Source organism: Struthio camelus, chromosome 4 (assembly GCF_040807025.1).
Source record: "Struthio camelus isolate bStrCam1 chromosome 4, bStrCam1.hap1, whole genome shotgun sequence".
Classification (NCBI taxonomy): Eukaryota; Metazoa; Chordata; class Aves; order Struthioniformes; family Struthionidae; genus Struthio; species Struthio camelus.
The window spans coordinates 62933949-62949693 of record NC_090945.1 but is presented as its reverse complement, the minus strand read 5'-3'; the positions used below and the strand labels follow the sequence as shown (position 1 = coordinate 62949693).

Genomic DNA, 15745 nt, shown 5'->3' with positions numbered 1-15745 from the left:
CTTGTTAAAGAACATATTATTTTGCATTAATGAATATACCTGGAGTTGCTGGGTTTCTGCATATACAAAAATTGAGTCTGAAGATAAAAGATTATTTTATACTTACTTATTTTCCACCCACCCACATTACATTTCTTACCACTGCAAGATGCAATATCATTCTACTCTGCTGAACATCTGAACACTTCTAGAATAATATCCTAAGCAAGAATCACTATGCCAAAGCTCTTATACCTCTATGACTTTCAACGATTAAGATAAAGTAAGCGCTATGTATTTGAAGTTATCATGGAAAACTTCAGTGAAGAAAAATTCAATATAATCATGGTCATAATAAATCAGCCAGTGCCCCTGCCGAAATTATTTTCAAATAGTTCAGAACTTCCATTAAACTATTAAAGTAGTTCAGGAAAAACCTGTCTTTACTTGACAGAAATATTATAATGAAGAAATAATAAAATCTGACTTGGAGCTATAAGTTTTGCTCAGCACTGATATCTATGAAATTAGATGTATGGTTTGCATTAATCTGCTGGACTGTACCTTGAATAGGATACCTCTGGTTCGCCAGCTGCTCTGTGCATCTTATTTAATGCTGAACCTTTCAATATGATTCTTGAAAAAATTCAAGGAAAAGGTGTGTATTTCTGAACCACATCATCTTATTAAATTCTGATGCACCACACATTTCCAAAACTTAAATGGTATTTGAGGAAGAATTAAAATTGATACAAGTTGCAATGAGTTTCTCTGACTGTGCAGAGATGTCAAGGTGTCTATTTTTTTGTTTTGTTTTCCCCAGAGACATAATCAATCTTCCTTTTTTAACCTAGTATCAGCTGTTCAGAAGACTGAATAAACACAGAATCATTTCCTATACAGATGTTTGCCCAATATTCTAGCAATGAGATAAAGAAATTTTATCATCAAATAATCCTTATTTTCAATAACTTTAATTTTCCTCTTTAAATCAGAACCCATATATAAGGCAGAAATACCCTCTCAGAAGCTTAACCTAATTTTTAAGTTTCACTCTCCCGTATCACTGCATGTGACAGAGCCATGACAGCAGCACACTGAAGCAGATATGGATTATTCTTGCTTCACAAGCGTATTTTTTTCTAGTATGCTGCTAACTGAAATTAGACATTACAATAAGACTAATCAAGCGAATAATGCATACCATCTCAAGACCTAACTACACAGATTTACATAGAGAATTCTGGGACATAAGAGTGGTAGAAACTGAGAAGTAAGTGATAAATGCTCCACAGAAATACTTTTCTTCTTTACAGGCTAAAGGAAGTTAGGTCCTTTTGAAGAAACAATTATTGGCAGACTAATCTGACTGGGAATAATTTTCTCAGTGGGGAAAGCGCATTTAATTAAGCAGTGCTTGTTAGCATTTCCCGATACAGACATAAAACGTAATTAATACACAAAGCCTTTCCTCCTTTAAAAAGTCTGTAAATTTACTGTCTCTCTAGCAACCGCAAGTGAAAAAGCCCCATGCCTGATCAGCAAGAATTCTAAGACACCAATATATGAACAGATCATAAAGCTTTATTCAAATGGGGACCTTACCTTCCTTTTTCAACAAGCAGCAGGACATCTATTTTTTCTCCATTTTGCATCACACTGCTGATTGCTAAAACAAAGCACACACACATTCATATTACACATGTATACACATATATAAACACATAGAAGCATATACATATAAACACATTTTTTCAAAGTGATCTTCAGTGACGGAAGCAGCATGAAATTCTTAAGAGCATTTAAATTATAGAATGGTGCTTGATAATAGAAACAAAGCTCCACGTTTATCAAAACAAAACACCATAATAAAATCAACTAAAATTTACAAGAAAAACTAACACCAGAGAACAATAAAGAAACATTAAACAAATACTTTTTAATGGAAAATATGCTGCAGCGTGTATTACATTAAATGTGTAAACACAAATTTTGTGGGACATAACAGTTCAGAAGTAACCTGGATTCTTGAATCCATTAATTTACTTGCATCTTAATGACTGTGGATATTTGCAATACTGAATCTTGGAGAAAATTGTCAAGTACAGTGTGAAGATCACTGTCAGCCTTCTTTACGTTGATTTATAGTTTTTATTTGTTTTTGAACAGGAATAAAACACCAAAAACTCTTCCCTGGAAAATACCTACATTATATATAATAATAAGATAACACTTCTAGGTAGTTTTGGGTAACGGTGCTTGTAAAACCATACTGTGCACTATAATAATAATAATAAGAAAAGGTAAATCACATGTAATCTTCTTACTAATTCCTAATTTTAATCCTTTCAAAGTTCAGATTTCATAGATCATCCTCATCTGATCTCATCTAATCTCTAGAGAAAACAAATTCCTGAATATCAACGATGCTCAATAAATGTATCACATGATGCTTTTGTATCACATTTACTCTTGGGCTCATTTACATTCACTGACTCAATATCACAAAGGGAAGTGCCTGTGCTTCCACCGATAATTCATTATTCGGTACACTTCAAGTATACAATTCAATCTTCTTAATAGTGAAGAAGTCTGATTTGGGAGAAAACAGAAATCAGCGGAAGGATAGGTGTATGGACACATTTCCAAGAAATACCACTCTATTATACTACTAATACTTAGTAATCAAAATCTGAGCAAAGATGATTTTCAACAAAAGCTAAATGCAAGCTTACTTTCTATACTTGAGATAAAAACGGATTTTGAATATTCATATGTTTAAGGTAAAAGCAATTACAGTTGCATCACCAAAGTATGGAAAGCAGTTCTCACACTCCCTGACCTTTTAATTCTGAAGCAAGATCAGAAAGTATTCGCATTTAAATGACAGGTGGAGGCACAAGAGTATTCCTGAGCAAAAAGTACTTTCACATTGTTATTCACAGCAAAAATTAGGTGGCAGTAAATAAACCACAGAAAGCCCACTGGCATTAGGCAAGTTCCTGCAAATCAGTCTGAAATGCAACAGTATCTACAAAGACGATCATCAGTAGAGTGCTAAATTATTTTATCTACACTACTTTGTATAAAATCTCAAAGTATTTTCACTTTCCTACATAGCATATTGTCTTGCTCAACATAACAACTAAGGCAGACATGCTTAAAAAGAGCTCAAAGCATAATTACAGACATTGATATAAAAATGGTCATGGAAGACCATTCATCTAAATACTTTTAACTTTTCTACATCATGAAATTGAGCAAAGAAGATTTTTAGCATCAGAAAAAAGAAAAGTCTATTAGTCTGTGAAATAGTCTTCAAAGAGAATCATAATTTTTCCAGTACGTTTGAGTATTTTAAAACAAGGCCTGTCAATCATCTCAAGAATACATTCTGCAGTGAGCACTTCTGCACTGTCAAAAAGATGAGACAATAGTCCCAAAAGGTCATCTATTATTATACAACTCTGTACTCTTGTAAGAAAGATATTGCTGCAACTGGAATAAAAATTGTCCTCATTTATTATGAAGCAGTGAAAATGTCTCCGACACAGCCTATCAAGTAGGGGGAAAAAAGGCAGAACTTTTACCCACTCCATGGTTAGAAGAGAGTTGGGACAGCATCTGGTTCAAGCGAAGGAATGTTTACTGAGCGCCCTAATGTTCATGATTTTAAAATGCAATAGAAATTATGACAACAGTGAATTAATCCTATCGAGTATTTCCAGAATTCTAGCTGTTAACTGAAATTCTTACTTAGTTCTTGCAGCCTCCTTAAATATATCGAATCTTCTTGAGCATTCTCCATTTCAAGACAAAAATGCAGGCTTGACTTGTCTAGAGCAAACCAGCCCTTTCGCCACTGGTCCAGGTTATGGCAGTCCTTGTAGTACAGCTGCCCAATCAGATCACAGTCCCTCTCCAATAGACATCCAGCCACAGGGGGAACAAAATGCTACCAAACAAAACGAGGTGAGAGAGAAAAATACCGCCCCTTCTTTCCCTAAAAATCAAGATATTGTATATCTATAAGATGCAAAGATGAAACCTACATTAAAAGATGACTTCTGGATTTATTATTCATAAAATGATATAAACATTAAGTTTAAATTATAAAATCAAGTACAGAACATTTTTCTCCGTTTACACTGTATAATCCAAATGTTTTCCTTTTAAATTGTGACCAATTTTATTAGTAACATGACTATTAGCATCTGGTACTGTATGAGGTACAGCATTCCTTTTGGAATTTTGTTTTGGTTAAAAAAAAAAAACAAATTGCAACTATAAACAGCTGAAAAACTCTCAAAATACATTTCATTATCCACTGAAATTAACAGCTATTCTTACACTAGAGCACATTTAAAATACTCCTAACGCCAGCTTTAAAATGTTATTTCAATTCCTTTTCCGCTTCATTCTATTATCTCATTTCAAACACTAAATCACATAATTTATTTCTTCCTTCTGTAAAAGAATCCTTTACACATGAGATGGATCAATATTCATGAAGAATGGCTTCCCAGAAGATATTAAGCCAACAATGCCACTTTATTCTTTGTGTAAAGGCTCCTGGTCTAACTTGAAAAGATAATTATCATCAGCATTACCTTAGCTATTGCCCAAGTCCATTTTCTTTGTGAATATGCAGTTTCAGCTCCAAACAGAAAAACACGTTCTGATATTAAGTAGATTTCAAAGGTAAAGATGTCCCTAAAGCAAGCAAGGGGAAAAAGGCAGCTGTATTTAGTCTTCATAATGGTAGACAAGCGAGAATTCAAATTCGCTCTCTATAGTTTCATTGTTTCACTCCCATGGAATGGAATCCATCTGCTTTCTCCTCTGATGTTACATGTACAACCTGCCTAATAATATAGGGTATTTTATATATAACAGAATATGATCAAAGTACCTTTCAGGTCAATAACGCATGTTTAGAGGCTAGTGCATTCAATTCTGAAATTAATAAAAATATTGAAATATAGTCATTAAAATTCAGAGGGATTTATTTGCTTTTGCAATTTCATGCAATTTCAGCAAGAGTACTGCTGTGATACTTTTAAAACATTTTGTTTAGGTTCAGTACAAACAGACCATTTAATTGACTAGGAAGTTGCAAACTAGTTACCATAGAATCACAGAATCATTGGTGTAAGGGACTTCTGGAGGTCATTTGGTCAAATCTCATGCTCAGAGCAGGACCATCACTAACTCTGAATCAGGTCACCAATGGTTTTGTCCAGCCAAGTCTTGAAAACCCTCAAGCATGGAGATTTTACTGTTTCTCTTGGCAACCTGTTTCAGTTCTCTGCTGTCCTTCTAACAGACACACTTCTTGTGACTTCCAAACTGAACTTCCCAAGTGGCAATTTGTGGCCGCTGCCCTACTTATATTGCCTGCCACTATCAAAAAGAGTTTGGCTCTGTCATGTTTCTAACTATCCTTTTAAGTTGCTGCAGTAGCTCAAGAAACTCTTAAAATATGCTTCTTTTTTAATATACCATTATTTTCTAAAAATGGACCCATTTTTTCCCAATTGTAACTTTCAAGTAATGAGTATCACAAAAATTATACTAAAATAGCATAGTGTATTAAAGAAATGACAAGATGACAAACCATTTGAAACCAGCATGGAATTGAGAAAGTAAATACTTTCCTGGGCTTAGGGTCAACCTTTAGTATATAAATTACGGTTTATCATTTCAGTTTTATTCACCTACGACCTCTCCTTAGATCTAAATTAGCTAGAGTGTGCTTTTTCCTTTCAACGCTGGAGATTGACTGTCTAGTCTGGAGAGCTGAATCATTCTTTCTTTTGAATGACTACTTTGAAAATTACATTTAAATACTTAATTCTGACTAATAGAACAAGCATTTTAAGGATAGATCATTTCACTACACAAGTCACTACATGGAATTTATCAAAGCTTAACATAAAACTACCCAAGTACATATCTCAGGTACAGCACATCAGGGTGCTCATCATTCCCCAAAAGCAAGGTGTTTAGCTGATCTGTTTTTAATTTAGGTATTATCCAACCATCTGGAGATGTAGAAAGCAATAGGCTAGATTCCATGACAGAAGAGAAAAGTGATATTTTCTTGTTCTGGATACCATTAAAGGATGCTACTGCAGAATAACGAAGATCATCTCCATTGTATTTTATAGTATGATGATGGATCACCATTTGTCAGGATTTCTTCCTTCCCCACCCCCTTTATTTCTGTAATAGTTAAGGTCCTTTCTTCACAGCATCCTTTTCTGAGGCATAATGAAGAGTCCCCATTCCTTCACAGGCACCCTTTGCAGTTTTACGCATTGCAGTACAGGGATCTGTTTGTTATTTTTCACATACACAAAAAAATTAAAAAGAAATGTTACAGTTTGTTAGGAATCCGTTACCCACAGTATCCACGCGTGCACATGAGTGCTGAAATCCTGCCTCAGCAAAGTTAAGGAGAACAATGACAATTAATTTCAGTGTTCCAAGAGTTTTACTCTACCACACATCCTGTATTTCCTTCTATGTATTGATACTTTGGACAAAATTAAAAAATATTTCCACTGAGCTTTTGGAATTAAAGCAAAATACCTTTGTCCACCTCTGTCCATCAATTATAGTTACTCCTAAGGCAGGAATTTTCTTCTTCTTTATCCTCCATTTTTTCTGCAAAAGCTTCAGAAGTCATAAGACCTGAGATCATCTCTCCCACAGAAACTTCATGTGCACCCATTCCCACTGGTGCAGTATTTGAACATCTCACAAAACCTAATTAATATTTCAAAAATTCTTAGAAGTTGGGGAGTACTCTTGGAAACTTTTTTTTTTTCCTCATGACTCTGAGATAAGAGTCATTTTCTCCATATCCATAGGAAATAATAATAGGTTTTCAGATTCCTGTAATCAGTGCAATTGCCTATTGCTTGCACTACAGAGAATCAAGATGTTTTCTTAGCTGGAAAAGCTGGACTGAAACCAAAGGGGTTTTTTTCTGATAATACTATGCACATGTGTATATACACACTTTCTATTCTGTATTAATGTTTTATACAAAACCAAAATGATTTCCTTTAAACTTTCACTTTCAAAGGCGTGCAAAAGGTTAACCAATATTTGTTGTGTCATTTATATCTTATTTCAATATCTGTCATCCTTCTATTTTACACTCAAGACAATACTTGATTCCTGTAAACTCACAATATCGTAGACAGATGACAGTATGTGTGAGAGATGTAAAACAAGACCACAGAAAAAGTCACATGAAGACCACCTCAAAAGGAGTCTACACGGGGCAGAATGTTTGTTTCACAGCTCCAGCCTCTCTCTGTTGAAGGAGCCTGGCATCTACCCCTGTGCCTAAGCTGGAGAAGTTGAGGAGCAGAAGCAGCCAGAAAAAGTCGCCGTCTTCAAACTAACTGAATGTTCAATAGTTACACTGTTGTGCCCAGATGCAGAACGAAGAAACGGTTCGAGAGGCCAAGAGATCCGTGCCCAAAACCAAAAAGATTGTAGAAAACTCTAAACTGCTCTATTATCAGGAGGAAACAAAGCAAGAGTTTTACCTTGAGGCAGAGGTCAGTCCCAGAAAGAAAAATGACTATTAATTGTTCAATTTATCACTGTGTAACCTTTTAAGTGTTGAGAATATGCATTACAGTTTTAATAAGAAACAGACGTATCTAATTTATGCTGCCCTTTTAAATTACCCTAACATTTTCATTATATCACTATAAAATAAGTCCCCAAATACCACTTAGCACTTATTTCTTGAAGTCAACATAAAACAGTTCAGCTTTTTTCTAAAATGCATGTTCAAAACTCAGGGACAAATGAACAATGGTGAAAACCCCAGAACAGAAGTGTTACAACAACTGTATTCATTTATGGGATTAACAACTCTGGAACCTACCCTCTACTTAAAAAGAAGCCTGAGTTGTGCACTACAAGACAGGTAACTTCACTGATGTCAATCATTCCATTAGGAGCGGTAGCTTTATCATTTTCATAGTAGCTTAGAAAGCCACTTTCTAAAGTGCACCATCTTCTGTTGCAATCTGTGATTAAAAAAATAATGGAAAAATCAGTTGCTATAACAAAAAAAATTACCTCTTCCTATAAAACCTGCCTCATGGGATGCAAAGTAATACATTTATGATGAAATCTCTGTCCCATTGACTTCAGTAGACCAAAAATTCAATAACTGTATTGACACTACTTAATCTACAGAAATTCTAGCACACAGTAATTCAATAAAATATTTCACATATAATGCACTCATTAAAATGAGTATATTAAATTGCTTTGTAAATTTTGCTTTACCATTGTACAGAGCTTTTACTTTACTGTATTTACTTTTGTTTGTACAGAGCTTGATGAGAGAAGATATAATACGTAATATCATATGTTTAGCATAGAGAGTTAAGAAAGCAAGAAGAAAACACACTATGAAGTTAGAAATTCCTAAAACTGCAAGAGCAATATGTCCCCATGACAGCAAACTGCAAAACAAATGGGTGACTCATTGTATGTAACAGCAAAAAAGGGCTACTCTTTCTTTCACATTAGCTGGAAACAGAGGCCAAGATGAAGTCAATCTGTTTTCCACTGCTAGGTGATGTTAGGGTGCCCACTCTTTGTCACAAGACCAAAGAAAATAATTTAAACCTTTTAAATACTCTAGAAAGATAAAGTCATACATATAAGAACTTATATCCATTGCAGACTATTATGGAGCATAAGGAAAACACTGTCAGAATTTGTATTATTTAACAAAATCAAGAAAATTAAAAGAATACCATTCGGAAACAGCACAGCCTGTCAACCCGAAGAACACACAGCAACTATAGTACCAGAACAACCCTTTCAAGGTGCATCAGTGGTCGAGCTCAGTTCTCTCCTCCTGCAGGCCCAAACGTCAAATAGTGAAATTGTACTGACTTTATTCCCAGATTACTGGGCTAGATAAATAGATATACTGTAGACAGGCTGTACCTACAGCCATTTCAGGATGGCATGTTCACATTAGAACAATCTGGAGATTGCTACTGTGGCAACTCACGCATATCCCTGGGGAGGGTAAATTCATTTAGCAACACCGTAGTTTACAGAATGCTAACATCCATACAGTGCTTTCAGCACATAACAATTTGCAGATGCTAAGTATGGTTAAAAATCTCAAGTTAAGAAATTTCATCCTCAAATAGCTTTGAATGAGATGATCTGTTAGACTATCTAGAAATTATCATGCATGTTTTTATTAAAAAATAATCATAAAAGATGAAGAAAAAAAAATCTGTAGAGCAACTGAAAAGTACTATTTGGCATGCTTAACTAAGATCAAATGTTTACTCCCTCTCTGGAGGGAAGGAACCTCAGGAACCTAAACAGGAATACAATATATAAAATAACATATTAATGACTATTTGCTACTCAATATATTAATTCATTCATTTTAGTTTACAGCTGTTTTTCAGAATATAGTTTGAGGTGCATCTATGCTCAGTACTGCACAGAAGCAGGTCCTAAGAGAAAATACTCTGTTTATTTCTACCGTCTTAAAATCCCTATACTTCTGCATACATTCTAGTAAAGCATTCACGATGATTTCGTAAAATAGCTCTAGAGGACAATAGTAATAATAACAACAACAGTAACCACCTCCCACTATTCTAGTTAGCCAATACTTGATTTATTAACTGATATTTTGCCGGATTTGTTTACCTGCTACAAAATTGCTGTATAGTTCATTCACATGTTATAAATACCTGGGTACTATTTTGGATTGTTATTCATTTATTACTATTTTTCTTAGGTTATTTTCAATCTAGTTTTATGTAAATTCTATCCAAATACAGATAAATACTAAAATAAACATAAGATAAAAGTGTTGAAAATATATAGGTTAAGAGGAGTTAAGCACAACACTTGATTTGAAGGGTTTGAGTCTTTGGGGGGGGTTTTCTGCCCCTTTCTTCCCTCTCCACTGTTCCCAAAGGGTGTCCATTCTACAAAGCAGTTCACTGCTTTATATTGCATGCATTGTTACAACTCTCAAGGATAATTTTGGAATGCTAAGCCTTTTAATAGGATACCATTAAAACTTTTACATTAAAAACTGAGACAAAGCCCAACTGAAACCACCAAAGCTCTAACCTTTATTTTTTGATGTATTGCATCAGGATAGCACCCACATTTGATCTCTCTTCCCGCTGCTCATCAACAGCTGCTAACTAGCAAACACTTTCCCCAAAAGCTATGCATCCCTGCTGAAACCACTGCTTCTGCTATAATGGGAAGCATACCAGAAGTTGGCTTACTTAACTCTCTGAAACCCACATGATGAAAAATAACCCTTTTTTTTTTTTCCAGGTACTCTGTCTGATTATTATAAAACCTGGGTTCAGTTCACAGCACTGAATGATTTCCTGAGTTTCCATTTACAATTAGGGCTCTGCCTACAAAGCCATTTCTGTGACAACAAACACAGCACTTAAAATTTTTCCACCCTTGTCACCAAAGGCAAGACTGAGGTGTGCCTCAGAAGAAGATTCACACACAGAGAAGTACTTAACTATAATTTAACGGTAAGAGAGCTTAACTGGATTCTGGCTCACAGCCATTTCCTCATACTGCATTAAAAACCAAACCAAACCCCAACACTACAGGGCAGGGCCCAAAGCTTAGCCAAGCGGTCTGACCCCAGGTAGAGGGTTGTGCTCCCTCTCCGCCCAGAGAGAACCAAACTGATTAGCAGCAAGTCAGAACCACTGCAACAGAAGAGCTTATTCCCCCTCTCCAGAACTAAACAGCTAGAGCACTTCCTTTGGTAACGTGATCATCTTATTTGAATCTTCTCTGACAGAGGAGGGAACTGAAACTATCTCCCACATACTGCTACTCTAACCATCACATTTTCTAATGACAGTAAGAAGGGGGAAAAAAACATTACCGCCAATACCTGACGATCTGCAATGTGCATATCCCACATTAGTTCATGTTAATGAGATTTCACGAAAGTATAAACAGTTATTCCTATAGGAAAAAAGTGTTTTAAATAGTAAAAGACCTTTTCCCATAATACCTTTCTAGACATTGCTGAGATATATTAGAGTTCTCAGGCCAAGCACTTTCCAATTCAAATTTGTAACTTTTTCCCCCTCTTTTTTGGCAGTTAATAACATCTATCTAAATATCACTGAAGTGAAAAATATTTTTATTTATCAATAATTAACTTAATCATTTTTCAGTATTTTAGTTTTCTTCTTTCTCTCTTTGTCAACCCCTGAATAGAGATCAAGATAGTCATGATTTTCTTTATATGAAAGAGGTTTACACGATCAAGAAAGCATGTGCCATGTCAAAGACATATGTATCTTTAAAAAAGCAACATAAGTTTAACAGAATCAAATTCATCCATACCATACATACTCATTCAAATTCAAAGCAAAAGTGAAATACCTTCTTTTAATTTCTTCTCTGTAAGAAGCTTAGCAGTATTAGAAGAAACTTTGTATAAAAATTCACAAAGAAAGGTGGAACGTGTAGGATCTTGAGAGAAGCCACTTTCAAAACAAGTATCATAGTTTGGAAAATCTATTAAAAAAAAAAAAAGAGTCAGTAAAACACAGAACTTCCTCTACTACCAGTTATAATCATTTCTCCTCATGTCTGTCTTACTGCATCTGCATAGCTCAAATATGAAGTTGCTCTGTAATGGGTTAAAAAAAAAAAGATGAAAAGAGCTGCTGCAGTAAGCTTTCATCTTCATCGCTTATTTAGTACACTTCAACAAAAAGGAATTATTTCTTGATAATACATCTTGACATTTACCACAAACTGGTAGCAGTCAGATGATGATTAGGAGAATCACTGTCAACCTGCAATGACTCCCCTTTCCCTGAGGGAAAGGAGCAAACCCCAGCCCAGGCACACTGCAATGCCAGGCTACAGAGCCAAGAAAGCAAGCTACAGCCTTAGGGCCCCTGCACAACATAAGCAGCAAAAAAACATAGCTGCTTGTTTACACAGTGATTAAGCTCAACATACTAGGACTCAATAACTGCACCTCTTTCAAAGCAGGGTTCATGCAGAACTTAAGGCATTGCTTTTGCTCTAGAAAGCCATAAATCATTCAGGATTTTGCCACTAAAAATTTGGTCTTTCAGCCATTGCAGTGCTATTTTGCAGAGCTGCATGAGACAACATAAACTAGGTCCAGGAGTATGTCCGCACTGTTGGCTGCAGTATAGCATAGCTAATTTCTTCCGGTATAATGTGTGTGTGAACTTTCATTCCCAGACTACGTTAGGTATTCGACAGCCCTTTTAAAAGGTAAACTCAAGCACATCTGTAATTTCTTAAGAATAGCTTTCTGATTTCAAGAGCCTCATAACAGTCACCCGTTGAGACCAGACCTGCTCACTACCACGGCCACACCCAAAATTTATCATGTGCTCTGAGCTACAACAGAAGTTATGACTGCAAAAGGGTGGTTTGGTGGGATAGAGCCTATTACAGGTTAAAAAGGTGATTTATATTTTGGGAGGAGAGTTTGTGAAAACAGGTAGGTCTGAGAGCAGGAGATGAACGTATCAATTTAAATCATTTTTAACAAACACCAACCCCCAGAGGAGTGCTTTGGATGGATGTTACTTGTAAATAGCCATTTTTTCAGGTAAAAGCCTGGTAATACGGGCAGAACAGATGACGTTTCTCTTCCTGCGCTGCAAAACAGGGATATGAGGCCTCTGAGTTATCACCGAGTATTCAACTACTTTTTGAAGTCCTAAAGTTCATGTCTGAGCAAAAGACAAGTCACTTGTACATAACTACATTTACTGTCTGCCAAAATCCACTTAACGTCATCATAGCCCTGACCCCCGTATATCATCATTGTTCAACTCAGTTCCCATTTTTTCTTCTGAATTCCTTCCGTCCTTTTGCTCAATATAACATCAGAAGATGAAAACAAAGAGAATATTTCCTACCTGAGAACTTATTATGGTAGAGGAATTCCATTTGCAGTCTTTGTCCAGCTTTCTTCGCTAGTAAGTATGGAGTACTGTAAACAGGATCTCCAGTGGCACACATAACATCAGCCCCACTATACAGCAGCATCAGAGTTTCCAGCACATCTTGTTTAACTACTGCAGCACACAGGGCCTGATTATGTAGAGGGAAAAGAAGTTGTCTGTTTAAATTAGACAATTATTGGCAACAAGTACTTGCAATTTAGATGCAAATTCTTTCGCCTATGATATAGTCCCCCTGCATCCTCAAAGACTGTAAACATTAGGAAGTGGCAGGAATCACGAAGTATGGTGCGAATCTACAAAATACTCAAAACCCACCCAACCAAAAAACACCCAAGTGTTCAAAAACCAAACCTTGCAAGATGCTGCTACCACCAGTTTCACTTGGGCAGTCTAACATGAACTACCATAATTGGAGGGGCAGCTTGCTGTTTTTGTCAAAAGGTCCTTTTCACCTCCCATCACACATCAAGCTACTAAAGAGAATATTTTATCATTATAGACTAGAAGTTCAACTAAAGAGACAAGATCTGATCCTTAAACTCTATTATTAGGAACCATAGTGAAATTCGTTAAGAGTTTTTCTAATTCATGGTCTCAGTCAATAAGGTGACCACTGTTTACTGTGTTTTCACACTTGGCCATCTTCTCTGAGATTTAAAGATATCAGCACTTCCTGAAAAATCCGACCCCTTTCATGTTTTTATATACAAAGGCGGACAAACGTCATAAATCCTTTTTTCAAAGATGTTGGTTCACAACCTTAGAACTCGAAGTACCTATATAACTTTAGCAATCTACTCCATGACAGTTTTTCTATGACTTAATATGTATCTAAATTATTTATTTAATGAACAGGATTTTCTGAAATGATTAAGGCAGAAATCTATCAACACAAAAAGAGTGTTTCCTTTAAAATTCAGCTGCTCTAATAAATGTATAAACATCGAGAAGGCAGGAGATGACAAGGCAGACAGTTCAGTAATGGTTCAATAATTACTTGGCAATGACCACCTTATTACATTGTAATTTCAGGTCTCAGCAGAGAATTTGATCATTACATATGATATTACCCAGTAGTTAAATGCTTAATTGACAGACATCCTTACTCCATCAGAAACAACACAAGCAGCAACTTCAGAAATATCAAGTCTGCAAAATACAGCACACTTTTTCTGTTTTTTAATATCGTAACTGCTGATCACAGAAAACAAAGTCTGTTGCACAGCTATCACCAATAAATAAAAAAAAAATCCAAATGTTTTATATTGCAAAGATGCAAAGAGTTCCCCATGAAACCTAAGAATGTTTTCTCATTCCAATGAAATACAGCAAACCTGAATTCAAGGGTTACAGAGAGGTGGTTCCATGCTTTGGCTTGAAGTATTTTAAAGAAAAAAATGTTTTCAAATGCCTTTGTTTTGACTTCTTATGTGTATGCAACTGACATACAACCTATGAAATATATGAAAACAACACTTCCATTTTTGATATAAAAATCACTGGAAGTGATTCCCACTGAAGTGGGAATTTCCATCTATAAAGTATGAATTTGAAAACAAAGATACACATTTGTCAATGGCACTGATAAAAACATATTATAGGCACCATAAATGTACCACAATCTTCTACAAGCAAACTAACCAGAAAAAAAAAAGGGGGGGGGGGGGGAACATAACATTAAAAACACTTTAAAATACTATCAATACTTCATCCACAAGAAAAAAAAATGTCAAAAAACTTAAAAAAAAAAAAAAAAACCCTATAAGGTCTTTTTTAAAAAAATAGAAGAGTTTAATTCTCACTGGCAGGATCTGGCTGCTTGTTCCCTACATGAAAACTCAAGGTGAAGTCATTTTAAAACCCACAGACAGGGTGTCCTGTACACAAGTCTTTCAGGGTATCTAAAAGGACCATATACACTCAGTGTTACTGGCCTATTTTCAAATCATCACAAGATTACTCTGCAGTTAAATCACTCTTATCCCAAACAATGGCTACCTAATACAGAATTAAAACTTGGAGCCTTTTATACTCAATATATCTGAGGCCTTTAATACCAGGTCTAGCGCTTGAGAGAACAGACTTGACAGACCCTGAATACCTGTCACTAAGAAATCACAACTTCATGAAATGATGTATGTAAAGGCTCCATAACAAGCCTTATTCAGCTCTGTGAGAAATACAGCTCAAGATCCTGAATTTATCTTTCACTAGTTTCACAAGTTGATCAAAACCCACAAAGATCAATACAAGAGGCATGGTAAGAGCTTACCCATTCTAGTATTACCTTATTCAACTGTTCTTTGGTTCTGTAGAGAAAAGGCACTTTCCTAAATTTTCCCTCCTTGTATTTTTGTGTAATGAACGCTATCCTTTTTTCTGCAGGGGCATCCACGTGCAGTTCTTCATCTGCAGGAAGATTTCCTGCCCAAAAACTGTTTGCCCTTTTATTTCCAATGATGATAAAGATCTGAGTGAAGCACAAGAAAAAGCAAACAAACAGCATAAAAGATACCAAGCTAGCACTTAAATAGTTTATGTTTGCTAAAGTAAAAAAAGTATTAAAAAAGAGAAGAATGCAGGAGAGAGATTGCATGGAAGAAAAAATGGAAGCCTCGAAGTCACTGCTTACGGCGACCTATAAATGAATAGTAAAAGTGTCTACAGCTCTATAGTCATGATTTACCAGCAATACCAACTAAGCTCTACAAGGCTAACCAAGGCTAATA

The 15745-nt window shown here is 35.5% G+C and overlaps 1 protein-coding gene across 4 annotated transcripts in view; it reads right to left on the bottom strand.

Annotated features, from left to right (window-relative positions):
* The window catches only part of ARAP2 (ArfGAP with RhoGAP domain, ankyrin repeat and PH domain 2), a 127035-nt gene that overhangs the window by 51322 nt on the left and 59968 nt on the right, over positions 1 to 15745 (bottom strand). For all 4 annotated transcript variants that reach the window (XR_011141078.1, XM_068943219.1, XM_068943218.1 and 1 more), the window contains exons 13-19: positions 15304 to 15486; positions 12969 to 13143; positions 11440 to 11574; positions 7892 to 8036; positions 4590 to 4692; positions 3736 to 3934; positions 1585 to 1648 (exon numbers count right to left, since the gene is read on the bottom strand). Coding sequence is in view for 3 of the 4 variants with exons in the window: in XM_068943219.1 (XP_068799320.1) it covers positions 1585 to 1648; positions 3736 to 3934; positions 4590 to 4692; positions 7892 to 8036; positions 11440 to 11574; positions 12969 to 13143; positions 15304 to 15486 (1004 nt within the window). In the remaining variant the exon portion in view is untranslated. The remainder of the gene's footprint in view (positions 1 to 1584; positions 1649 to 3735; positions 3935 to 4589; positions 4693 to 7891; positions 8037 to 11439; positions 11575 to 12968; positions 13144 to 15303; positions 15487 to 15745) is intronic.